This window comes from Diabrotica undecimpunctata, chromosome 9 (genome assembly GCF_040954645.1).
Source record: "Diabrotica undecimpunctata isolate CICGRU chromosome 9, icDiaUnde3, whole genome shotgun sequence".
Classification (NCBI taxonomy): domain Eukaryota; kingdom Metazoa; phylum Arthropoda; class Insecta; order Coleoptera; family Chrysomelidae; genus Diabrotica; species Diabrotica undecimpunctata.
In genome coordinates, this window is record NC_092811.1 from 15,604,587 (window position 1) to 15,632,004 (window position 27,418).

Below are 27,418 nucleotides of genomic sequence, written 5' to 3' on the forward strand. Positions count from 1 at the left end.
TCTTACCATTTACTTTCCCTTGGAGAATCAGCTGGAGAAGGCCGTAACATTCTGGATTTCTCATTACATGTCCTAGATATTCCAACTTTTTAGTTTTGACGGTCATGAGAATTTCACATTCTTTCCCCATTCTACGCAGGACCTCCACATTAGTAACTCTGTCAACCCAGGATATACGTAAGATGCGCCTATAGCACCACATTTCAAAAGCTTCGAGCCGATTCATAGATGCAACAGTCAGTGTCCATGCTTCCATTCCATAGAGCAGAACTGTGAATATGTAGCAGTTCAATAGACGGCATTTTGTTTTTAATGATATGTCTCGACTGTTGAAAATGGTTCTAAATGGTTTCTAACACTAAGTTGAATAATGTAGTGGATAACGGATATCCCTGTTTCGAGCCTTTTGCAACCGTAAATTGATCTGATATGTAACACTGCCAAGCAATTTTACACACTTTACCTTCATAACAAGTCGTTTGTATCTCTTTTAATGAGAAGATTTGGTCTACAGTAGATCTGTTCTTCCTAAAGCCGGCCTGATACTCATGTACGATTGTTTCCGTATAGCAATTTAGTTTTTTCTCAATATTCTTGCCAAGATTTTGTATACCGTGTCTAGTAAGGCCATACCTTTACAGTTGTCACACTTCAGTTTTTCTTTTTTCACCTTTTTTATGCAGAGGGCCTATGCAGGCCTCATACCACTCCAATGGCATTATTTCCTTTTCCCATACTTGCACTAGTAGCTGGTATATTTTTCTTTGTAGTTGTTCTCCACCAAACTTGATTATTTCTATGCATATGTCATTTTTACCAGGACTTCTGTTATTTTTCATTTCTTGTATTGCTGTCACCACCTCCTCCTCTGTAGGCTGCCTTTCAACTATCGCATCTTCTTCAACCGTCCAGTTATCTATTGCTTCGTGCTCTACTTCACCATTTAATAATTCTTTAAAATGTTTTTTTCATTCCGTGATTATTTCTGCCGGATGGCTAATTAAATTTCTGTCTTTACCTTTCATATAACTACAGTGGCTTTGATAACCTTTTCCCATCTTTTAACTTCTTGATAGAACGACCTTACCTCTTTGTTTTTAAACTTCTCTTCTATCTCTTTTAATTTCAACTCATTGTGGTATCTCTTTTTCCTTCTACACAGAGCTTTCAATCTTCCTCGAATTATTCTATATTCTTGTTTTTTACACTCTCTATTATCTGTTAATATTTGTTGTCTGATATTTTTCTTTTCCTTTGCTATCGCCTGACACTCTTCGTCAAACCAATATTTGTTTGTACTTCTCTTGGATTCGAACTTAACAATTTTCTCGCTAGCTTCTCCTACGGCAGATTTAATTTGTTTCCAGGCTTGATCTGTCTGTAAATTTTGGTCACATTGTTGTAGAATTTTATTTATTTCTTCTTCATATTTATTTTTTATTTCTACTTCTTTAGGGTTTTCAATATTGTACTTTCTCTTCGTTTTATTGTTCGATTTCTCTTTTTCTTCCAGCCTCCTCTACGTGTGATTTTAACGAGGTAATGGTCCGTGTCGAATTCTTCTAATTCCTGAATCCTTCTGAACGATATTCATATATTTACTTTCAATCATAACATGATCTATTTGATTCACCGTCCTTCCATCTGGGGAGACCCACGTACCTTTATATATCTCTTTTCGTTTTAGTTGTGTGCTTCTCACCACCATGTTTTTCTCCATGGTAAATCCATTAAGTCTTTGACCATTATAGTTTGTGTACACAAATGATACGCCATATCTTTAAACTTCAAAGTTGTTAGTTATTGGTTAGGGTTAGTTGTTGTTACTTGATAAACTTTGCCTACGCCATACTTTTGATTTGACTACTTCGTCCACGATATACGTTTTGAGTTTCATTTTTTAATAAAAACTAGAACAAAAAAAGCTCTATTTTTCTGAGTTTTTTTGGTTTAAATTGGTACCTTTTAAAGTGAAATATTTTGTAAGGATTTTTTAATAGCGATGAAACATTAAATGTTATAAAAACTTAGGTTATTTTAATCAGAAATAATAATTTATATCAAAAATTACCACAAATTTGAAAATTGACAGAACTACACAGTTATTGGCCATACAAACATATTTCCATTCGATCGGCATGTCTTCACTGAAAAAGATTTTTTGTCAAGTTTTGTGACAGATAGGCCGCTTGTTGCAGTTGAAGCTGCTGCTGAAAAGATAAGTGAATCTCCAGATGTAGAAAATCCAAATCCAAGTAATACTGCTAACTACTAAAACCTTTGTAAGCCCAACAGTTTTTAAGGGTTATCCTAAAGCTCCGACAAGAAAATCTGGGGAGGGCAACAAAAGACGCAAAGGAAGGAGGATGATAGCTACGGATACGCCGGAAAAAATGGAGCTGATTAAATCTAAAGAAAAAACGCCAAAACAGAAAAAAGTAGCAAGGCGCGTATTAGATAGTGATTCTGACGAGCAAGACGAAAATGAGATGGAATTACAAGATTCCAGCGGAGGAGAGGATTTTATTGGTGAAGATCCAGAACCAATTATTTTCTAAGATCTTGATCGCTGTCCAAATGATGGGAATTATGTGCTCGTTGAATTCAACTCTAAGCAAAAGACATATTATGTAGGCAAAATCTTGTCTCAAATTAAAGTTATTGATTTTAAAATATCGTTTTTAAGAAAAAGCGCTAAATTAATTTTTATCAGAAAACGACATGATTTTTTAGTTCTTATTTATATACCTAATTCATTGTACAATATAAATTTAAAGTAGCACTTAATAAAAAATTTATTGTCATTGAAAGTTTTTCGTCTCAATGTTCCTACCACTCCCCTACAAACAAAAATATTCTTACTATTGTATATCCAGCAGTGCTTGTTTTTTACCATAAAAAAAACTACAAAAACGTGTTCAAATTTCTTACCTTACTACCAGCGTTACACTTCAGTCAGGCAGGTTAGATCACGCTGGCCTTGATTTCTGCATGTTTCTTAGTGCGCGCGTAAACGTTGGTGGTACTTTCCTAAGTTGCCAAGTATTTTTTTTACAAATATTATAACCTTTATAGTGGGAAAAGTTGAACCCACTGAGCAAAGTAGGCCATGTTTACTTTATTTGTAGATGACGAACATTGTTTGATTTCTAGATTAATTAATATTTTTGACAGGGGCAATAAAATGATAAACATATTAATTTTTTTACAATTTGTATTTGACTTAGTTTGACTGTGTTTCGTACATCACTTAATTGTTTATTTATTCATCTTTGATATTTTATAATTTACGACGATACCCTATGATCCTTTACCGTTATCTATTAATTAAAGGGAGCGTCAGATCCAATCTAACGATAGGTTAACACAAACGTGACCATGAGACCGATTTGCGGATAGATCGCCGGGTATTAATGGTATAATTCCATCTAATCAATGTGTTTAAATTATTGACCTATATTAAAATTTGTATTTAATAATCCACTCGATTTATAAACTTTTCTATTCAAAATATTAGTAATTTTATTGCACAATACATTTAAATATGCTTGAAATAATGTGACACTAATCATTTTCCTATTTTAGTATCTGAAAAATGAGCAAAATGTTTTGAAACCTTTAAAAAATGAAACATTTCTAATACCAAATGGGATGGCTTTCGATTATATACTAGAGGCAAACTAAATCAGCTTTAGTTATCAGAAGATGCGTATGAAAATATTGGCGCCTGTATAATCTCCGCTGCTAAAACAAATATTGGACAAATACCAATTTCTTCGTTTCATAAAGCAACACCTTGGTGGTGGTCCTGAGACAAAGTGTCTACGAGGACTTGTTGATAGTAACTAAAATCCACAGGAACTTAGTTTCCTTGTGGATTTTATTAAAAATCTTTCTAAGCCTAGTCTGGCTAAATCGCTTAAAATTTACAATTTTATATGATCCAAAAAAAAAATTTGTGTCAAAAATCCATAAATTTGATAAAAACCTTTGGACCATAAAAAAATTTGATAATTGCAAATTACAGAAATTGCACACCCACAAAATTGTAGATCTAATTTCATTCATGGTCATACAACTGTTATTTTATTGTAAAAAAATTTCAATAAATTAATACGTATTTCTAAAATATATCCCTTGAATAAATATAAACAACTTTTAATAATTTAAATAGTATAAAACATCAGTTTCATTTAACAAACAATCACATATACCTTATTCCTATTTCATTTGTTAACATCTCTCCCCTCAAGAAACTTCCTCGCTAATTATCAAACAGTTACAATAAAAACCGAAGATTACCCATCATCAGCAATACAGGATAGTTTGAACTATGTTTCCCGAATCATTAACTAATAATTCTTGTATTCTTGTAATCCTGTTTTTACTAATTTATTACAATTCAATAGATTATCTCTTACCAATTTGTGGGTTCTTACTTTGTCTGCTGAATCAATTTTTGTTCATATTAATAAACATAGACATGTAATATTGGCATAATTACTGTAATTTTTATCTTTATCTTTATAAGACAGCACCTTAATATGGGCTATTTATAATTTCAGCATTTAATTTACTTTGTACCGTTGACCTGAAGATGCTTTGCAAAGTGTAGAAAGCGAAACCGGTCGCTTTGGTAGTAAAATTAAATTGATTGTAAGTCTTATTTTATTTCTTTTACCTATCTGAAGTAATACTTTTTGGACACCCAGTAGATACAAATACTAACATAATATATTGACTAATTCAAAATCAATTTAACCATGTATTTATCTTCTTTGTCACTATTTTGTCGCTTTAATGTATTTACACATGGTAATTAATATGTAACACGATTTATTTGAATTAGTGGATGGTGTCATCGTAGACAGGAATCGAACATCATTAACGATGTCGACGGTAATGAACTTACAGCATTATTAATGTTATTATTAACACAATAGAGTAACACGCTCGTCACCAATGGACCGAACAATAGGATTTCGTGGTTTCAACCCTTGTCAAATTATTTTGTAAGGTTATGTTCCATAGAGCTGAGTTAGAAATATAAATTGTAGGATGGAATAAACTGAAAATATTGAGGTTTTAATTGAATAAAATTACTGCGAAATAATTTATTGTTGGTAATATTTTTAGGTTAAAAATTGCACAAAATATAAGTCACGTTAACAGTTTCAATCTTTTTAAGGTGAAAATTTAATGTTATTATTGGCTCTCTTCATAGAGTTTAGAGAGGTTTACTTATTCTTCTTCTTCTTTTTTGTAGACATCAATCTGTCTATTTTTTAGATCGCCTTCTAACACTGGACGCAAACATCCAAAGATTTCTTTTCAGTTGTTGCAGTACTTTTCTGTACTGTGGGATAAATCTTTTACTGAACCAGTTTCGTTAAACATTTTTACAAATTTACTGACCGTAGATCTTATTATGAGATTTTGGTTATAATACGCCATCTTTTTAGCCAGTTTTTTACCTTGTTTAGATTAGTTTGCAAGTTCCTAGAGGATGATGTTGGATCAGTGTGAGACGTGAAAATAGCTATATTATCAGCAAATGTCGCAACAAGTCGTATTGTTGGCACATCTGTAGTATGCAATAAGTACAGGATAGGTCTAAGCACGCTACCTTGTGGAACTCCTGAATTTATTGGATGAAACTCTGTTTATTCAATTCCATGTTTTATTGGGAAGTGTCTATCTGTCAGGTAGCATTTTAGAAGTTGAAAGTGGGGATGGAGCAGCAGCTTCTTTAGTTTAACTTGCAATCCTTCATGCCACACCTTGTCGAAAGCCTGAGATATATCAAGATTTGATTTACCAGTCTATAAACTTGTTCTATTGTCCCGTGTTTATTGCGGAATCCGAATTGGGGATCTTTGATTATCTCCTTTTCGTCTATTATAGTTATTAGCCTCTTAATATTGCTTCTTAAAAACCTTGAAAAAAATTGGCAGTAGACTTATCGGTTAGTAGGAAGACAACTCTTGTGTTTTCTTCCCGGGTTTGGGTATCATAACGATCTGGGCAACTTTCCAGATGTTTGGGAAATAATTAAGTCTAAAGCACTTTTCGGAGAGTTCTTGAAGAATTTTTGCAGATACCAAATCGAAACCAGGAGCGGTTTTATGTTAATTTCTTCCATATTTGTTTGTTTGACTTTTCTAATAGTGCTTTTGTTACAGGTCCATTTGAAAGGGTACATTCAGATAGTCGGTAATTTCGTGTTCTTCTTTAGAAGATAAAATTCTGAAGGCAAGAACATAAAGACTTTTTTCAGTTATTTGCCAAAAGCTTCAGATTCTTCTTTACCATTTCTGGCCCAGATGGTATCATTTCTGATTAGTGTTGTTCTGAAGCTATTTTCTTGTGGAATTTTAAATTAATTACTATTTAAATGTGAATAAGCCACAATTAAAGGTTAAAATACGTTTATTGACGTTTCAATTTCCACTTCGGAAATCGTTCTCAAAATACAAACATTAGTAAATTAAACAAATTTTGTTTTTTGTTACTTAGTGAAAAATTCTTCTAATAATTTAATTTTATCTGACTCATCTATATTGACAATTTAGACATACCTTATACATTTTAAAGTAGACGACTTTAAAATGATATTGCCAATATTGTTAAGTTGCGTTCCTGGGACGACTTTACTTATAAGATAGTTCATTCGATTACATGAAATCAACTTTAACTTGAGAATATCCGTCAGAAAAGATCATAACATGTAATTCGTCTTTAAAAAGACAAATACATGCCATGATGACAGTAAAATTCTCCTGTTAGTGATTTCATAGTAAATTATGAGGGAAAAACCAGGAAAAAACCTCATAATAGGGTAAATGCACCAGTTGTTGGCCATGTGCTAGTTATTGGCCTACTAATATGTTTTGATTAGAATTAGGAAAATGTTGGTATTTTGTTAATTCTAACTACTTTTTTTAAGTTTGGCAACATATTTCCTAGAGTATGACACATCTAGTTTCAAGGTAACCATTAAATTTTACTCAGTATTCGATGTTGAATGAGAGACTGTTGTGTGCCGCTAGTTTGCAACCGAAATTTTGTTATTAACCTATAGAAACTTGTGTTGGTCGGTAAGTACTATATACTGCAATTTACTTTCTACTTTATATTTTATGTTTTTGTGAGAATATAGTGTATGTCCTGTTCCAAACTGCATAACGAATATAACGTTATTTATACAAATAACGTAAATTTTAAGGTGGCCAACTACTAATGCATGAAATTATCAATGTATCAGTTATTGGCCTAGATGGCCAATAACTGAAACATTAGATTTTGTAAGAATCTAGTGATTGACATATGTTAATAACTAGTGTTTTATATGTGGCCAATAACTAATTATTATAAATTGTTTTAGAAAATATGCCAAAACGATCTAAAACTGAAAACAATTATAAAAAAAAGTATTCCGAAGACGATGTTAAAAAAGCGTTAGAGTTAATTAAAAATGGTATGAGTGAGCGAGAAGCCTCAAGAATTTTTAATATTCCCAGAGCCACTATAAATTACCGGAAAAGTGAAAAATTTCATTACAAGATAACCCATGGACCAGATCCATTTCTTTCGAAGGATGAAGAGGAACAACTGAAACTCTGGATTTTTCATTGTCAAAAGAGAGGATTTCCTGTTCGTGTTGACGACATTAAGGACTCCGTTAAATCATTTTTAGAGAGTAACCCTAGAGTTAATCCATTTGTGACAATAGACCAGGTAGAACATGGCTATCAGCATTTCTAAAGCGCAATCCCAACATTTCGCTAAGGACTTCAGAGGGAGTGACATCAGCAAGTTCAAACATTAACCAAAGGGATATTACCAAATGGTTTGACAACATAAAATCTTATCTAAATAAAAAAGGACTTTCAGACGCTCTTCAAGACCCAACAAGAATCTTCAATGATGAGACATGTTTTTATCTATGTCCCAAAAATAAAAAGGTTTTGGCTATGAAGGGTTCCAGAAACGTCTATGAAATTGAACATAACCCAAAGGTTAACTTAACAGTTATGTTCAAATTTTCTGCAATAGGCAATATTTTACCTCCTATGATAATTTATCCCCATAAAAGATTGCCAAATGATATACTAAGTGCTGTGCCAAATTCGTGGTTTAACTGAAAATGGTTGGAAAACTGGACAACAAAAACTTTTATGAATATATTGGAAATATATTTAACCTTTATTTAGATCGAAATGTTATTACACGTCCGGTGATACTTTTTGTTGATGGGCATAAAACCTATTTAACTGTACAGACAAGTCAACTTTGTACAGATTTACAAATTATTTTAGTAGCATTATATCCTAATGCCACGAGATTATTACAACCAGCGGATGTGGCTGCATTTAAGCCTCTAAAAACTTTTTGGAACAAAGCTGTGCTTCAGTTTAGGAGAGACAACCCCCAAAAAGTGTTAACGAAAGTACAGTTTGCCCCTGTTTTAAAATCTGCTATAGATAGGTTAAATCCAGATGTTATCAGAAGTGGGTTTAGGGCATGCGGTATATTTCCTTGGAATTCTTCTGCTCTTGTCTATTCAAAATGTCTTGGGAAAGAATTTGAAACTGAAGATAATCTGGATGAGCACAATGATTTACCAACACTTATTGATCCAAATACAACAATTTCTTATAAACAATTTTGTGAAATAGTTGGCAATGACAAAATTAAAGAGATATGTCGAAATAATTGTAAAACTCAATCTGATGATTACCAAATATTGAAAAAAATCTTTTTAGCATTTACAGAAAAATCTTCGGTAGAAATTTCTACAAACGATGAACAAGAAAATATTTTAGACGAAGAAGTAAAATTTTTAGACACAAGTGAAGTAATTTTCGATAAATGATATACCTGTAATAATAGATGATACTGAAATTGTAAACATTCCTGAAATCGAGAACGAAACCTTGATGGTACCTGAGAATGAAATTTTCAACATGCAAAGATTACAAGAATATACAAATCAAGCTGAATCAAGTTTGACGAAAACGGTTAAAGAAGGTCAAAAAACCAAAAAACCCGAGAAATCCCTAAACATTTCTGAAAATATATCTGTAAATGCTACAAATAAATCTATTGCGACTTACTTAATATGGCCAGATACTCCAGCACGAAAAGGAAAGAAGGAAACTCAAAAGCTTCCATTTGTTCTAACTTCATCAGATAGAAAAAAATAGAAAAAGAAAAAATGGAAAAAAAAAATTAGAAGAGGAGCGTAAAAAGGAACGGAGGAAACTTGAAAAAAAAGAAAAATAGAGTATTAAGGAAAATCAAAAGAAAATAAAAAGCTCGAATAATAAAAATCCCAAAAAATTAGCTAAAACTTTTAAGTCTGAAGAGAAAAGTAGACAACCCATAGAAATGACCTCAACAAAATTAAAAAAAAGGTGTAAAAGTTCACATTCCTATTGAAAAATATCAAAAAAAGATAAAAAAAGCATTGAAAGTGTTTTCTCCTCTAAATCAGGAAAGTAGAAGTAACAATATTGAGGTTTTTGAGCCACCACTACCTGAATTTGTCAAAGTTCCTGTACCAGAATCTCATTCTCACACAAAATCATCAAGCTCTGTAAATAACCAAGATAATATTGACATTTTCAAGCATTCACCTACACCAGAAGTGAATTTGAGATTATCTCCGCAAATATTTCTCGCCCACACTAAATCTCCAAGCCCTGAGAAAAAAATTGTACCCAAACGGAAATTATTTGATGATAATACAGATCAGTCCTCAACAAAAATTACAATTCTATCTGATAATTTATTATCAAATATTCCTTCACACTTTAAAAATCGAAACTTGGTATCAAACGTTCTTCCGCGTTTTAAAAATAAAAACTTGGTATCAAACATTCCATCACATTTTAAAAACCAAAAAGTTACTAAAGGTGCGTGTTATCTATGTGTACTAAATATTACAGAGTGTAAAGAAGGCATTAGATGCCAAATGTGTCTTAGAACATATCATGTAACTTGCATAACAAGATTCTATGGCGACACAGATCAAGTATATGTTTGCGAATCTTGCCAAAATAAAAAATAAAAGTTTACTTTGACATATGTTTTTTTTTGTGTCCACACTCATCACAAAATCCTTGCTTACCCAAACACCTACCTATCTATCTATTTTAACTTACGAATTATTTGGTAAAATATCTCTTTAAAAAATGATGGCCAATCACTAACACATATGGTGTCAATAACTGGAACAGGGTGGCCAATAACTGGTTCATTTGCACGTTTACAAAAGAACACATATAAAATATTTTCACACATGAAATATTAACGTAATAAAATTTTGCAATATGTAGAAATAATAATAAAATTCCATGGTGTTAAAAATAGTTACAATAGGCCACAGTGACATGACATTTCATAGATATATCGACGTGCTCTCCTTAAGAGGCCAATAACTGGTGCTCTTACCCTACTATCCCGATATGGTAAGTATTTGATCGTGCATTAAGTTTACCTTCAATAAACACCAAATTCCGATTTTATATGTTTGTTATTTAAAAAACATAAATGATGTATTCTCTATATGTTACTGACTTACCAATACTGGTATTTTTCTTTTAATAACTTCCTCTTTCAATATGGGTAACCAGATCCTACGACATTCTGCCAAGGAATTCGCGACACAATTGGTCTCATTTAGCATAATTAGGGCCGCTTCTTTGATTTTTCTCTTTTTACCATCCGTTTCTTTTAGGACTATATTTGAATCATTCCATTGAACCCTATGTTCATTATCCCATGCGTGTTTACATATTTAAGATCTATCAAATTCTCTATTTTTAATATAGGATTGGTGAACATCAATCTTTGTTCATTTTTTTCTTATTTTCTGTAGTCTTAGCTTATTGTCGTTGCTTTCTTCCTAATGTATATTTTGCTGCAATTTTTTCTCTTACTGAAAGAGATATTTCGTTTTTTCCTTCACGCATCTCATAGTGTGGGGTAGCAAGCCAGACCGACGCCTGTATAATGTTGGTCAACTTTTCAGCCTCCGTTTCTATATTACGTTTATTTTTCTATTGGCTGATTAAATAATCTATGTTTTCCCAGTAAAATGCGTCTCGGAGATCATCGTGATGTCACTATTTTGATTTTGTAGTAATATTTTGAGCTCTTGGGTATGTTGTTTCAGTCCGTTGGCATTCCAAATTGCTATTTTAAGTTTTTGATATTCCACCATTAAGCTATTTTGTTGAGGACTGTAGTGACGAAGTTTAGTATTGTGCTCATCTGCTCCATAAGTTTACGATACATATCTTCGAGTTTAATCATCTGTTTGAATATTAGCTGTTAATGTTTCAGGCACATTATTATTATTATGAGTACTACTACTTGGAACCTTGGTATTACTTACTATTTGCGCAGATGGCCTGGTTATATTTGCTGTAATGCTGTTGAGTATATTTTTGTTTATGGGTTGCTTTTTCTCCTAGGCTGGGTATAGTTTTTGTTGTAGTTTTTTATATACTAGACATTCTCTTTAATTTGCCGGATGATCACCTCCGCATGCCTGGCATCTTGTGCATTGCGGTATTATCCTCTTAGTATGTCGAGGTTTACATTTTATGATGTTGCCAAGTTTTTCTATATTATATATTAAATTTGTTTATTATTTTCTTTGGATTTAATGTCTATGTTGAACATCGGCAATGGTGATTTTGTAGTTTGGTGTTATATGTTGTGAATATTTACGTCTTCATGGCCAAGTTCTAACAGATTTGCTTTCAAGATCATAATAGTCTGAGCAATGATGTAATTCTCTTAAGAACCTAAATGTTTTTTCACTTTTTGACCTAAACGTATGTTTATCCGTTTTTCTACTGTCTAACTCTTTTATGTTTTAAAATGTATGGCTTCATAAATTTGGACTTTAACTGTCTCAGTTCTAATGGTTTTTATTGTATATTCACCATTTGTAATTTCTTTAAGTAGCTTATGTATACGTTCTATCACTCCATCTTTGTATATGGTTTCAGGTGGTGTCTTAGGACCAATTTTTGGTGTCCCTTGGTCCGTCATTTTTATTTTTCGATTAATCTTTTTTAGATAAACCACTGAATTTATTTTGTAACTATAGCGGTTTCTGCATCCAGTAATCACTGATTTTGGTTTGTATCCTACAACTAATAGATTCAGGGCTTCTTGGTCTCTTTTTATTTGAAATTTCTATCCATTCTTGTTGAGACGATAGGGCTTCTTGTTGTTGCGGACCATAAAATGGAGACGAAAATGATGTACAATGTTGTTGTTTTTGTGCATACATTTGAGGTGTTATTGCATACATTATTGCATATCTGTGGTTTTCATATCCTGATATTGACTCTGGGTATTGAAGTATTGAGTCCATGGAATCTTGTTCTTCCATCAAGTTGAAAAATTGATTTCAGGATACCATTTAAATATTTATATATATATTTTTTTTTTTAATTTTAAATTTTTTTTATTTTAATTTTTAATATAATTTAATCTACCTATTTATCCTTAAATATTTAAACCCAATTATATAATATATTTCTCTGTCTATTTGAAAAATAATAAAATATAAAATATATCTATTGTCTAATTAAGTTTTGTTATCAGTAACCACCAAGTAAAAAAAAACTTGAAAAAATGAATGAATTGAAAAATAAACTCATCGGATCTGGGTTATTTATCGGATATAATGATTGCTTCCATGTTTAACTATATTGCATAATATCGGCCGCATTACAAGACACTTACATACCAAAATCGATAAAAATTGTGCCGACCATTCCCGAACTAATTAAGGCGTTCCATTTTTGACGTGACAACGTCTTAAATTAGGTTGTGGCTCGGAGTCACTCATGAAAAAGTGTAACGCCCGCTCACGTCTGTTACGATGAGTCACCGAACGAGAGAGAGGCCCGCCGGACCGGCGAATGCCTTGCGTCTCTCTCCCACTCAAACATTATCGGTCCGCTGGTGCGATGCTATTTCTCCTATCATCGTCCTATCCTCAACAAAATCACTCAAATAGAAATTAGTTAAGTTTAAGTTTACATGTACAATGTTTTAGTAAACAAAATATATTTCTATAGTTAAAATTTGTGCAATTCTTATTTTCATTCAATTCCTTGTTCCTATTGTGCAATTTAATAATATTCATATCAATAAATATTCTACCGAGAAAAAGACGTTGTCACGTAAAATCTTCGCCCGTAAAACCGACTTTACAGGCAACCGATTTTTAAAACTCACTCTGTATGTATGTTTACCCAGAAGCTGTTAACTACAATGTTAAAAGAGTATGTTCAAATTTACCAAATTAACAATTTTAAAATAAATTATAATAAATAAACCAATGTTTTTTCTTTTCAGACACACTTCATGTAATCTATAACTTACCACACGAAAATGCTGGCTCGCAGTACATCATCTCGTCGACGAAGGGCTTCCCGAAGCGCGGCATCTTCCCCTCAGACTCGAGGACTCACGTCGACTCCGAGTCCGGGTAGAAGAGCCAGCATTGCCGTTAGTCCGGCTGAGCCAGACCATTTCAGAAACTCGTTAGCTCCAGAAATCAGCAGAAGTCCAAGGAATTCTCTCATACCTGACATATCAGAAACACAGACTTTGAAAGACAAATTGAAACCAGAGCGGACCAATAGACCAACCTTGGCACCAGAATTTGACAGAAGCCCAAGAAACAGGTAAATATTTGCTATCAGTAATAATTTATTTATTTCAGTTTATAGATTTTATCGGTGTTAACGTGAACTATTTCATGATATTTCATCTCGTTAATGAAGAACGTCCATATATACTGCTAAAATTTAGTTTAGGATCATTGTAAACAGAGATATTTTTAGGGATCTATTTTTTTTTTATTTACAAACTCGCGTCAGCCTTTATGGCTATTAGAGAAAAAAGAAAAATATTAACATCCATAGAATAATACAAAAATCAAATTTTGTATAAATAGTTTAGTGCTTTTAAATATTAAATAATCACTTTATTACGGATAGCTTTTAATGATAGTTTCTTCAACTTCTCAGGGATTCCAAATTCACCTTTTTATGCACTGTGTAACGGGCACTCAACCAGAAGGTGTTTTATTGTTAGCGGAGTCTCGCAAGCATAACACTTCGGTTAGTGATCTGGTATCATCAGATGTCCATCAAGGCCACTATAACCAAGCCACAGTCGCGTGATGATTACCTAAGAGAAACGATTGGAGGAACTATTAGATCATAACTAAAATGTTTTTATCTTGAGTAATTTCGCCTGTTTTTATGCCATCAACTATTTTGCTGTGGAAATATGATTTGAGATCGGTCATTGAAATTTTTGAATAGATCTCAATAGTTACGTCTTCCAAGGCTTCTCGTGCATATTAATCTGCCAGATCGTTTCCGTGATTCCAATGTAAGATGGCACCCACAGGAAACTAAATGTTTTTGTGATTTAGATTGTGCAATTCTTGTCTAATCAGTTTCACTACAAGATGGGAAGAATATATTTTAGAGACAATTTCTAGAGAATTAATTATTAGGACCTTAATTTCTAGACTTTTTGTAACGTGACATAAATGGCTTTATTTATTGCTAAGAGTTCTTCTGTTAAGATAGTTTTAGTCTCCGCTAGTTAATATTTCTCTATTTTATCATTTGTTATAAAAGCAGATGCTACACAATGTTCCGTCTTAGATCCATCGGTGAAGATCTGTTTGAAGAAGGAAAATTGAGAAACTGAGCATTGAAAAATTTAGGTTTGATACTTAAAATTAATTAGATGACGATAGTCATCTAATTAATAGTCAGTAGTTAGCTTCTTGTTAGGATATATTCCGGGGATTTTGGGGAGGTTTAATTCATTTGTTCGATCTACATATCTTTCATAAAAGGGAAAATGGGTCTTTACGTGCTAAATATTTAAGCAGAGAATGGTTTGGTGACATTGTAAAGAGTACCGCTTCGCTGCAGATGACATGTAATTCATGTATTTTGGACTGAGGACTTATGATAGGAGTTTTTCTAAACGCACAGCGTATTATTACAAGAGCGTTATTTTAAATGGTGTCTAAAACTTTTAGAGTTATTGTTGAAGCAGACGAGTAAACATGGCATCTATAATCGATCTTCGAGCAGATCAGATTTTTATATAATATTATATATGCTTTATAATAGAGCAATAAGCATAAATGTGGAAGACGTTTCTGTTAGAGGCATGTTTACGAGGGGGTGCCCACATAGAGGGATGCTATCAGCACTCCTCTGAAACATAGTTCTAAACACTCTGGTTGACCAACTTAGCAGCAACGGTTTCTACACAATAGCCTTCTTCTTCTTCTTCTTCAGCCTTAAGTAATCCAACTTTGAACATAGGCCTCCCCCAAATCAATCCAGTGTCTTCTATTTTGCGCCACTTGCTTCCAGTTGTGTCCTCCGATCTTCTTAATATCATCAGCCCATCTCATTTGTGGTCTTCCTCTTCTTCTCTTTCCCAACCATGACCTCCACTGTTGTATTTCGTGGTCCCATCTCTTATCTTTCAGTCGGGCATTGTGTCCTGCGAAGCTCCATTTTAATTTGGCAGCATGTTCTTCTGCGTCTTTTACTTTCGTTTTGCTTCTAATCCATTTGTTTGTTTTTTTTTGTCTATAAGTCTCACCACGAGCATTGATCTTTCCATCGCTCTTTGTGCTTTTACTATTTTATCCATATTGGACTTGGTGAGTGTCTACGTCTGTGAACCATACGTGAGTATAGGGAGGATACACTGATCGTAAATTCTGGTTTTACACAATGGCCTATGCAAACGATATTGCTCTCCTGTAAAGCAGTAAGTTTGAGAACACAACATGTGAGAGATTACTTGTTGAGAGAAACACTTACTATATATAAATTCTAAGAAGACAGAGATGGTCCTCTTTACCAGAAAAGGAAGAATCACGGGCTTAATACCTCCAAGGATTCTAAACTATAGTCTAAACTTTTCTGACGAGGTGAAGTACCTTGGTATTACCCTTGACAGGAAGTTAACATGGAAATCACACTTAAATGGTAAATCTAAAAGAGCATATATAAGAGCTAAAGTCTTTCGCCCAGTGTGATTGCTTGGGTCTAGACTGCTGTCATTAGGCAAATGCTGACTTACGGAGCTATTGTTTGGGTACGAAAAGTGCTACAGGCAGCAGCAATTAACAAACTAAACCATATTCAGCGGATGACTTGCATAAATATAACAGGTACAAAAAATTTTCCAATAAAATCCTTTATAAAAAGGTATGTAAAAAACCCCGTCGGGCTATGTTAAAAAGACAAAACGTTTTCGGAATAAGTATTCCATCATCAGTGTTCTAAAATATTTAACCACTTAATTAAAAAGAACATGAAAAGATTTAAATTTTGACTAAGGTTACTTCTTCTTCTTCTTCTTTTTGGCTTTTATTCTTCTGAATAATCAGCCAGTACATTTGTTTTGTTAATTTTTGGGCCACTGTCGTGAGTCTGAGAATATCTCATGCCCTATTATCAATTATCATTGACATATAGACATTTTTTCTACATATCTACATTTTATTTATGTTTTCTATTTTCTTATAGTTGATTTAAATGTTAATATTGGATAGGTTATTATTAAGGTTATAATTTTATATGGTTGATCTGTAGGAATCTGATAAGAATTTTGATAATTTTAGGGTTAATCTCGCATAGAAGCATTGGTATGTTAATTGGGGTTTTAATATTAATTTTGATCAATGTGAAATGTGGTTAATACTTACAATATATTACATGAATGTAGCCACTAAATATGAGGGTAAAAACCCTTTAAAAATTAATATGTGAAGTTTAGTTTACATTATGTCATGTTTACAAATAGGATGGTAAAGTTACCGTTGGATTGGTAACATGGCGACATATGACTCTACATAAAGTTGCAAGTCCTGAGACGGTATGTCTACGAGGACTTTATTAAAGCAACTGATTGAAATGACAATCTCAAAAGGTTATGACGGAAGTCATGACAGAGCAGTCAGTGTAATTGTATGTGTCTATTTAAGACAGAAGCCACCGTTAATATATGAAGTAATATATTTAAATTGTGAAAGTTGAAATAAAATTAAAAAATTGTAACAGTATCAACCATCAATGTTGTTGTTTTAAGTTATGTATATGAGATGAAATTGTGATGAGAAAATTATGTGATTATAGTTAGGCAACCAACTATACAGTGTCAAGTGGTGTGATGAAAAGGATTCTAATATAAGGCCCTTTATGTTTCAATAACATTTGGTACCTGGAAAATGGAAACTAGACACATGTGGAAAGTTTGGTTCTTGAAAAGTATAGGAATTAATATATTTAATGTGAGAGTGTTATTCAATGAATGAAATAAAACTATTGTAATATAAAGTTCATAACTCAATTATATTAGGCCCTGTATGTCAAAAAACAACATTTGGTAAATGTAAAATTTCTTGAGTTACAAGTTCATGAATATAAATATCTGATTAAGTGTTAACAGACTGAGTGATGTAGTTATTTTGTGTGTTGACAAGTATATGAAAGGAACAAAAATTGATGGTTGGGAGTGGTTTTGTAATATATTGATCATAATGTACTCAACTTATAACTTGAGAAAAGGCCCTATCTGTTATAAAGCAACACTAGGTACATAGGAAAATAAAAGATTAAGTTATAAGTTGGTAAGTTCAATGAACTGTTGGTCTATATTGACTATAATAGTAAAATAAAATTGTTGTAGGTGGCTCTGTTAAATTTGAGTGAAGAGAATGAAAATTAAGGTGTTTTTGGGAAAGTTGTGATAAGCGTATAGACTACAGAAGGCTGAGGTCCCCAGAGGACCGAAAACCAAACCCTGAGGGAGTTGTGTAGAAAAGAAAAATGAGAATTTCATAATCTGGAAGGGGGAGGGATGACGGATGATCTAATGTAGATTTGGAAGTGTCGAAAAAGAAGCATGGAAAAAATTGGGTATAGTGGTTAAGATATGAAGTTGGGTTGAAAAGAATAGAGTGGGATAGATGGAGAGTAAGATTTATTGGAAGGAAGGTTTTTAGAGTGAACTAATGAAGATGAGTATTAGGTGAACTAATCATGAATATAGATTTTTATTGTAGAAGTAAATTGGGGATGTGGGTTAGGCGAATAGTTGGCGATGGAGAGGGAGAAAATCTCGATTGAATGAAACATGACGATTAACGCAATTTGGGCTTTTTTGTTTTTCTTTAAGAATTTCAAGATCTTCGTATAAATCTAATTTGAGGAAATTTTTTTGGGAGATATTGTGGATGATAAGTGAAACGTCTTCTGGGATATTGAGGGTGTGGTTGTGTTGTTTGAAATGTTGAGAGAAAGTGGAAGTATTTTCTCTTTTTATGTGCTCTAGAGAGCGTGAAGAAAGAGATCTGCATGTTCTACCTATGTAGGTGGCATTGCAATCTGAACATTTAAGTCTATATACTCCACTCCGGTTCATGTAATTGATAGGATCTTTGGAATTAGAAATATGTTGTCCCAAATTATTGGGTACTTTGAAAGAAACATGGGTGTTTTCAACCGAACGTTGGATGAGATTTCGAATATCTCCAGAAAGACTTTCATGATAAAATGGGAGTGAAACATAGTTGGGTTTGGTGGTAAGGTCTCTGGGGAACGCAGTCTCCCGCAGGGTTTTAAGGCGTCTTTTGTGAATGAGTTTATTGATGATGTTGTGATCATGAAACAGGTACCATGAAAACAACACCAACTGCTGCAATGGAGTTGGTTATTGTTATCACACCTCTAGACATATATAAACAAGACAGTATAGGAAAACAAACGTGGCTAACGCGAGTTATAGTACAATGACCGCTAGAATCCAGTATATTCGATCACGCGAATTTAATAAGAAGTTACCGCCTGTCAGCACCGGATATTTCGGAGCATTGCAACATTAATTGCGACGTACTAAAAGAGCAAATTGAGCAAGTGTAATGATTATTAAATAAAGCATTGTAAAACCACCTTTTTTAGTCTGACAATCTGACATTAGTGAGATATTAATCTGATATATTTGTATTTGAAGTCTAAGTAATATATTTCGAATTGTAAATAAAATCTTTGGTAGTGTAAATAAAAGTTTGTGCTTTTTAAAAAAGTGTTTTTCAAAAGAACATTCATAATTCGCTTATTACATATACACCGATGGCTCCAAAATGGAAGAATGCTCAGTATGCGGAATGTACTCCAGATCACTGAACCAAAGAATAAAGTGGGGTATGGGCAAAAATATCAGCGTAGTTCAGACAGAACTGGCTGGTATCTCCATAGCCGCAAAAGAGATAACCCAAACAGGTATAGTAACGGAGTGTCACGAGTCACTAACTTAAGCTTCGGATGATAATGCCATCATCCTGAGGTGGGTTAAAGGACACCATAGGAATAAAGGCAACCGCATTGCTGACCAATTGGCTAGGAAGGCGACAGGCCTTAGACTTTTAGGACCTGGGGATGTTTTTGGTCGGTCAACTACAACAATCACGAAAATTGTCAATGTCGCCTGGTTACTTATCCAACTTTCTAGAGATGGGAGGATAGACAATGAGCTAATTATGACAGCTCCCTGGGAAGATGTACAATGGGTCAATTGTGGCTTAAGTGAAACTGTGCAATTGTGAAACTTAACTAGCCCTCCCTACTCTACGGATAGAAATTACTATATTAGTAGAGTTCTGTCCGCTCCCCAGTTCGTACCAAAAGTAATTTCAAAAGGTTTAGTCTTTTTTGACATATTGCTGAAATATATTTAATGCGGTCCTTCCAGATTAGAGCTTGATCAAATAAGAAACCTATATACTTAATTGTTTTAAGATATTCAAATATCTGACCAAGTTTTAAAGTAGTTATATCCTTTGATCTCTTTGAAAATTACAATGGAGCAAATTAAAAACCACTTCTTGTAGACCATGCTGTAAATTTATCGAAATACAGAATTAACAAGTGGATAAATTACTTTCAAAATCCAAAATTGCTAAATCAAGTTGTACAGCCAATTTTTTCCTCAATCGATATTTTGTTGTATTGTCTTCTAAATGTGGGCATATTTTAACATATTAATAATAGCTACGTTGTTTGTGGTATGATTTAAATTTTATTTGCATCGAAGTGAAATTTAAACAATACTTTCAATCACTGTTCCGTTGTTACTTAGATACGGAAAGATATTATCACTTATAATGCAATTACTTCTAAAATTTTTCAATAATTACACTCCTCTTTTAACACACGAGTAAATGTTCATTTTATTAAACGTTAATTTGATAATTTGAAATGGCATTCTGTTTGCTTTGTCGGTTACTACATTAACTACTTTCAATAGATGAAAGCAAACATCTATTTCATCACGTTCGGCTACATAAACACCTAAATCGACCATGTTTCAAAATATAATAGGTTTTGAATCGATTTATGGAGTAAGTATTTTCAATATGAAATTTACGTATTAATAATGAATATCCGAATCAATTCAATCTACCACCATCATAAAATGATTGGTTGAAGTTTTTATAAAAATCATGTCCATAAATATTTACACATATATATATATATATATATATATATATATATATATATATATATATATATATATATATATATATATATATATATAGAGAACTAGAATTAATGCTGAATGAACTTCATGAAAAATCACTGCAAAAAGGCCCAAAAATTAACTTCAACAAAACAAAAGTAATGACAAACACGGAAGACCAAGAGGCAATGAAAATATAAACAGAAAAAATAGAACAGGTAAATGAGTATATCTATCTAGGACAAGCAATCAGAGCTAACAGAGAAAATCAAACAGCAGAAATATCGAGACGAGTAAGAATGGGATGGGCAGCGTTCGGCAAACTTTCTTACGTTCTAAAAAATCAAACAATCACTCTATACTTACGAAGCAAGGTATATAACTCCTGTATAATACCGGTGCTCACCTACGGAGCACAGACATGGACATTTACACAGGCCAATTTGGATAGGATAAGGAAGGCATAAAGAGCGATGGAGAGACAAGTGTTGGGTATATCACTTAAAGATAGAAAACGTAACCAGTGGATCAGAACCAGAACAAAGACGGTAGACGCGATAGAACAAGCAGCAAAACTGAAATGGAAATGGGCTGGACACAATGAACGTCTCCAAGACGGACGATGGAACAATGCCATCGGAAAGTGGCGTCCATACAATGCAAAGAGATCAAGAGGCAGACCACAGATGAGGTGGAAAGATGACATCAGGAAACAGGGAGGTCCCACATGGCAAAGAACAGCTCAAGATAGAGAAAGATGGAGAGACCTGGGGGAGACCTACATCCAACAATGGAAGGATAGAGAATAGGTTCAAATATATATATATATATATATATATATATATATATATATATATATATATATATATATATATATATATGCTGTCACTATTTTTCCGGGTTTGACTCCGCGTTGTAAAATGCTGGTTTTCTTGAAAACCATTGTTTTGGCGACGTTTCGGCAAGGTCTCACTTGCCATTCTCAAGCCTGGTGGATCTACTTCTCGTCGTTACTCGATTAGTACAGTACTAATCGAGTAACGACGAGAAGTATCATAGCTTCACAGACTTTATAGCTCATGTTAAGCCGTCCATAAATTACAAAGTGTGTCTTATATGTGACAATCATGAATCCCATATTTCGGTTCCTGCAAAAAATTTATCAAATGATAATGGAGTGGTATTATAAACTATACCGCATCATGCATTTTACAAGCTACAGCCACTTGACAGAACTGTATTTTCCATATAAAAGGTTTTTTAACCAAGCTTCAAATCAGTGGTTAACAAATAATCCAGGAAAACCTATGAGCATCTACACTATTTCCGAAATAATTGGAACGGCATATTCGAAGGCTTTTTCGATTAACAATATTGTGAAAGGCTTTCTTGTGACAGGAATTTGCCCATTTAATGACACCATTTTTATTAAAGATGAATTTTTATCGGCCTACGTCACCGACCTACCTGAACAGTTCGAACCAGAACTTTTTAATAGTATTGCAAGTAATAACGATGACAATAACCGCCAGCAAATAATATCTAGACCATCTACAAATCGAGACAACCAAACTATAGTTTCTCCACACGAAATTAGGCCTTTTCCGAAGGCAGCACCAAGAAAAGAAACTAAGAGGAAGATAAGAAAGGTAAGAAGTGCAATTTTAACAGATACGCCTGTTAAAACAGAAATAGAACAATATAAATGAGCTAAAACCCAAGAGAAGTTTAAAAAGTGTGGAAGAATGATAAAGCGGAAAGTATATAATGAAAAAGAACCAGAAGAAATCCCTAAGAGGAACATAGTAAAGAAAAAGAAAAATAAAAGTAGCCAAGATGAAAGTGAAGTGAGTCTTACACTGCAAGACAGATGACGGCGTCATCAGATGAAGAAGAAGAGTTTTTTGAGAAAATTAAAGCAGTGGCGGAAGACAAGGAAAATGAAGAAAATGATCAAATTAACAGTAATAATTTTGTTTCAATAGAATTAGCTAACGAACGTCGTTCCAAGTAAAAATCAATAATGATTTCTCAACCTATCACTCAATCTAATCCGTAGTTCCTTAGAGAAGTGTCCTCGGTCCTCCTGTATCTAATCTTTACTGCTGACATACCTATTACATTTATTGTCTTTAATCTGCAAATTATTATCATTTAATTATATTTATATAATTAAATGATAATAATGATAATATTATCATTATTATCATTTAAATAAATTAAATTCCAACTAAAGGTTTTCATTAATAAGACATTAGGTATTATTACAAAAATTTTTATAATTTTAAAAATTACATTAGTCTCTGAACATACCCATACCTCGTCATGTTAATGCTGTCTTCTTGAATTATATTTCCTGTCACCTCATTTTAACGAACAAGAACCACGTGTTCAAGTCGAGCAAAGAAACATGTTGCTCTTTAAGTATTAAATTGTTATCCAATGTCATCAACCTAGAGTCACATTAGAATTTAAATTTAGAACAATGTAAAACCATATATATATTATGGCATTGATGTCGCAGCTACAATTTAAGTGTTAGCTTCAATTACAAAAGAAGGCACTGAGGATGATCTGATCTAGGACGAAAACGTCACGTTATGCTCCTGTATAAATTTTGACGACACTTTTTAAAAAAGTTTTGATTATATGTTTTATACCTAAATACAAATGTGAAGTGTTTTACTTCTGTATAAGTTTTTTGTCCTTTTATTTGTCCTTTTATTCAATCGCATTTATGATACAGGTAAAATACCCCAAGATTGGCTGGAGTCAATATTCATCCCACTACCAAAAAAGCCAAACCCACAACACTGCAATGAGTTCCGTCTGATAAGCCTTATGAGTCATGCAGTAAAAGTCCTACTAAAAATCGTACATAATCGTATCTATAGAAAGTGCGAAACAATCATCGGAGACGATCAGTTTGGATTCAGAGCCGGCATGGGAACGAGAGAAGCCCTGTTCAGTTTACTAGTTCTCGCCCAAAAATGCTACGACCAACAGAAAGATATATTTATATGCTTTATAGACTTCGAAAAAGCATTTGATAGAGTAAGACACGACCTACTATTAGAACGTTTGCAAGAAGTCGGTTTAGATGGAAAAGACATCAATATCTTAAAAAACTTGTACTGGAACCAAAACGCCAGAGTTAGGATCGAAGGTTCCACATCCGCAGAAGTAGAAATTAGGAGGGGAGTTAGACAAGGATGTGTTCTGTCGCCTCTGCTGTTTAATCTTTACTCCGAGTTTCTATTTAAAGAAGCATTGGAGGATTCCAAGGATGGAGTCAAGGTGAATGGCGTAAATATCAACAGTATCAGATACGCCGATGATACAGTGTTAATTGCGGATTCCGACGTAGGTCTACAACGACTCATCGACAAGACCAACTCGACCTGTGAGCAATTTGGTATGAAAATAAACATTAAAAAAACCAAAGTGATGTCAATCCGAAAAAATCAAAACGTACCTCAACCTTGCACAATAAATGGGCACATTTTAGAACAGGTCAATAGATTTAAGTACCTGGGATGTTGGATCGATAGCAGCCTAAATCCTGATCTAGAAATAAGATCGAGAATAGAACAGGCCAGAAAATCTTTCGAAAAAATAAAAAAACTGCTTTGTGATTCTCGAATAAAACTCGAAATTCGACTACGTTTATCAAAATGCTACGTCTGGTCGACTCTTCTATATGCAGTTGAAACGTGGACTCTAAAAACATCAACCGTAAATAAATTGGAGGCCTTTGAAATGTGGATCTACCGGAGAATGCTTAAAATTTCATGGACATCGCATACCTCAAACGAAGAAGTGCTGCATAGAATAGGCAAGGAAAGAGAACTTTTTAACACAGTAAAAGTTAGAAAAACATCATACCTAGGCCACATACTGAGACATAATAAGTACCAATATGCCCAACTTATAGTGAAAGGAAAAATCGAGGGAAAGAGAGGCCTAGGAAGGAAAAGACTATCGTGGCTCAGAAACATCCGACAATGGACAGGGCTAAATTTTGAACAGCTAATAAGAACAGCTGAAGATAGAGAAGATTTTAAAATTGTAGTAGCCAACCTCCATTGAGGAGAGGGCACTTTAAGAAGATAAGTTTTTTAACAAAAAATACTCTATACAAGGTCTTACAAATGTTATGCGTCAATTAGAACTTGTTCAGAATGTACTAAATTTCCTTCGAGAAACGAACTTGTATCACAAAATTTAGTGTATTCTTTTTTATTACTTTCCCTTTCACATATTCTCTTTTTTGTGTAGTTGAGACACAATAAACCAAATAAACAAAACAGTATCTATTCTTTATTATTTTTATTTTTTCAAACCACCTTATTGGAGATTACCTAAAGTTGTCTAGACGAATCAATTACAATTACTTAATATTATAAACACAAAGCGTTCTAAGTATTTAGGGAAAATTTAAAACCACAAGAGAGACGCACAAGCAGGAAATCTTTACTTTGATATTTTACAATGGTTTTCAAAAGTCTCTTCAGGAAACTGTGCATTCGAGTTTTATTAGTCTCTCAAAATATACTTAATGCAACGTTTCTGTAACTTTAACGAAGTTAGTTACTCTAATTATTCTTGATTGTTACTGTAAGAATTCTTTCAAGTTTTAACAAAGAGTATTTTAATTTGAAAGTTGAATCACGTTTTGGTTTTTCAATTAAACTTAATTATAAATTGAAAAAGCACTAAGAAAAAAACAAATAGTGATCGAAGAAAACCAGGAAAATATGAAGCCTCTCTACAAAAAAAAAATGGCTTTTATATTTTACCCAAAGAGTGTACAAGCCAGCAACCGGGTTGTTTTTTTTTACCTTTTAAGGAGTATGGAATGGGTAACCTAAGAAATAATAATTTTACAACAAATTTAAGGTACGTTCAAATAGGTGAAGAAGAGTATGGAAAGGAACAATGCTACTTTCAAATTCAATTATGTAAAAAATTTGCATTTGAAAGGAAAAAAAAACGATAAAGTAGTGGGGAGATTTGGAGAGGATGAACAAAACGATAAGGAAGAACGTCTGTGATTGAATTATGCGAACTAAACAACCTAAAAATCACCAACGGATTCTTCAGACATACAAATATTCATAAATATACATGGACGCAAGAAACACGAAAGCTGAAATCGATAATAGACTACATAATAATCAAACAAGATACCACAATAAAGATCAAAGATGTGCAAGTCAAAAGAGGAGCAGAATGTGGAATGGACCATAAACTACTGACAGCAAAAATGGGCATTAATTGGAAACATAACGAAAGACCTCCTCTACAGAAGAACCGTTGAACACTATAAGAGAAAAATAATACAATATAGAACTACTCAAAGAACAATCAATTTATTTATTTAGCTTATGGACTTTCACAGTACGATAAATATACAAATACAATAATATATACATATATATTAAATATATTATTTAAACACTAAAGATAGAATGAATGACACTAAATATTAATGTCCAATTTACATAGCCATTCAATTGCTTCTGGGGAACATTCCGCAAAGTCCTGGAGGTTTCCACGGTAGGCACGATTCAAGCAGTCTGAAACACAATGGCTTATGGTCTGTCTAGATTGTTCGCAATCGCACTGTGGACTTTCTGCACGACCCCACCTGAAAAGCGAATCAGCACATTTACCATATCCGGTACGTATACGATTAAGCCTTGCCCAAGTGGACCGGGGCAGATTTGATCCGATGAAACCCTGAGTTGGGGTGGATATCTTAATATAGTCCGATTCTACTGTTGGCATCCATCTTGTTGTCCATTGCCTATGTATATCATAGGAATTACCAATTTTTCGGGCAGATCTTATTGGAGGATTTCTAGATCTCAGTCGCTGGTGTTCTTTTGAGATGTCTGGGATATCTTGATGTATTGGTAATTGTACGTTGGCTACAATTTTCTGGTACTCTCTCACTAATGCTGCTGTACGGCGTAGATTTGGTGGAGCAATATTGCTCAGAGTAGGCAGCCATCTCACTGGCGTTGGTTTTATTGTTCCAGTGATTATTCTCATGGTTTGGTTAAGTTGGACATCGATTTTGCTTGTATGTGCATTATTTAGCCATACTGGTGCACAATATTCTGCCACTGAAAAAACCAAAGCTAGAGCAGAGGTCCGAAGAGTATCTGCAGAAGCACCCCAAGTTGTTCCAGCAACTTTTGATATTAAGTTATTTCTTGTTCTTAGTTTACCGGCTGCGTTTGTAAGATGACTTTTGAAGGTGAGTGTTCTATCAAGTGTGACGCCCAGATATTTGGGGTTGTTGTTATGTTTGATAGCTGTATCATTTAGAGTTACGTTGAGAGTATCGCCCGCGAGTTGATTCGACTGGTGAAAGAGACAGGTTTCAGTTTTGCTTGTGTTAGGACGTAAGCGCCAGTTCTTAAAATAGTTACTTAGTGTAGTTAAGTCCTCGTTTAGAGCTCGTTCTCCTGCTTCTTTACTAGAACAATCAATAAGAGAACTATACCAACAACGTCTAGACCAAAAATTAATAGAATTTAGATACGGCAACATCGAAGAAATATACAAGCATATAAAGGCGAGTATAAAGTTCATACGAAGCCCTTGGAGAAAAAGAACATATAACAAATAAACAGCACTATTATGAAATAAATGAACCAACACAAAGAATAATTGAAGAAAAAAAGCAACTATACAGAAAATGACTGACTACAAACAACGAAAAAATTTATAAAGAATATAGAGAAAAAGATAGAGAAGTGAAAAAAATAACACACCAAAATAATGAAAAACAGAGAAAGAACCG

At 33.4% G+C, this 27,418-nt stretch overlaps 1 protein-coding gene across 3 annotated transcripts in view; it reads left to right on the top strand.

The window, feature by feature from the left end:
- Positions 1-27,418, top strand: part of LOC140449583 (uncharacterized) — a 584,439-nt gene that overhangs the window by 395,574 nt on the left and 161,447 nt on the right. For all 3 annotated transcript variants that reach the window (XM_072542799.1, XM_072542797.1, XM_072542800.1), the window contains exon 5: positions 13,387-13,718. In XM_072542799.1, coding sequence (XP_072398900.1) covers positions 13,423-13,718 — 296 coding nt within the window. In that variant the 5' untranslated portion in view covers positions 13,387-13,422. The remainder of the gene's footprint in view (positions 1-13,386; positions 13,719-27,418) is intronic.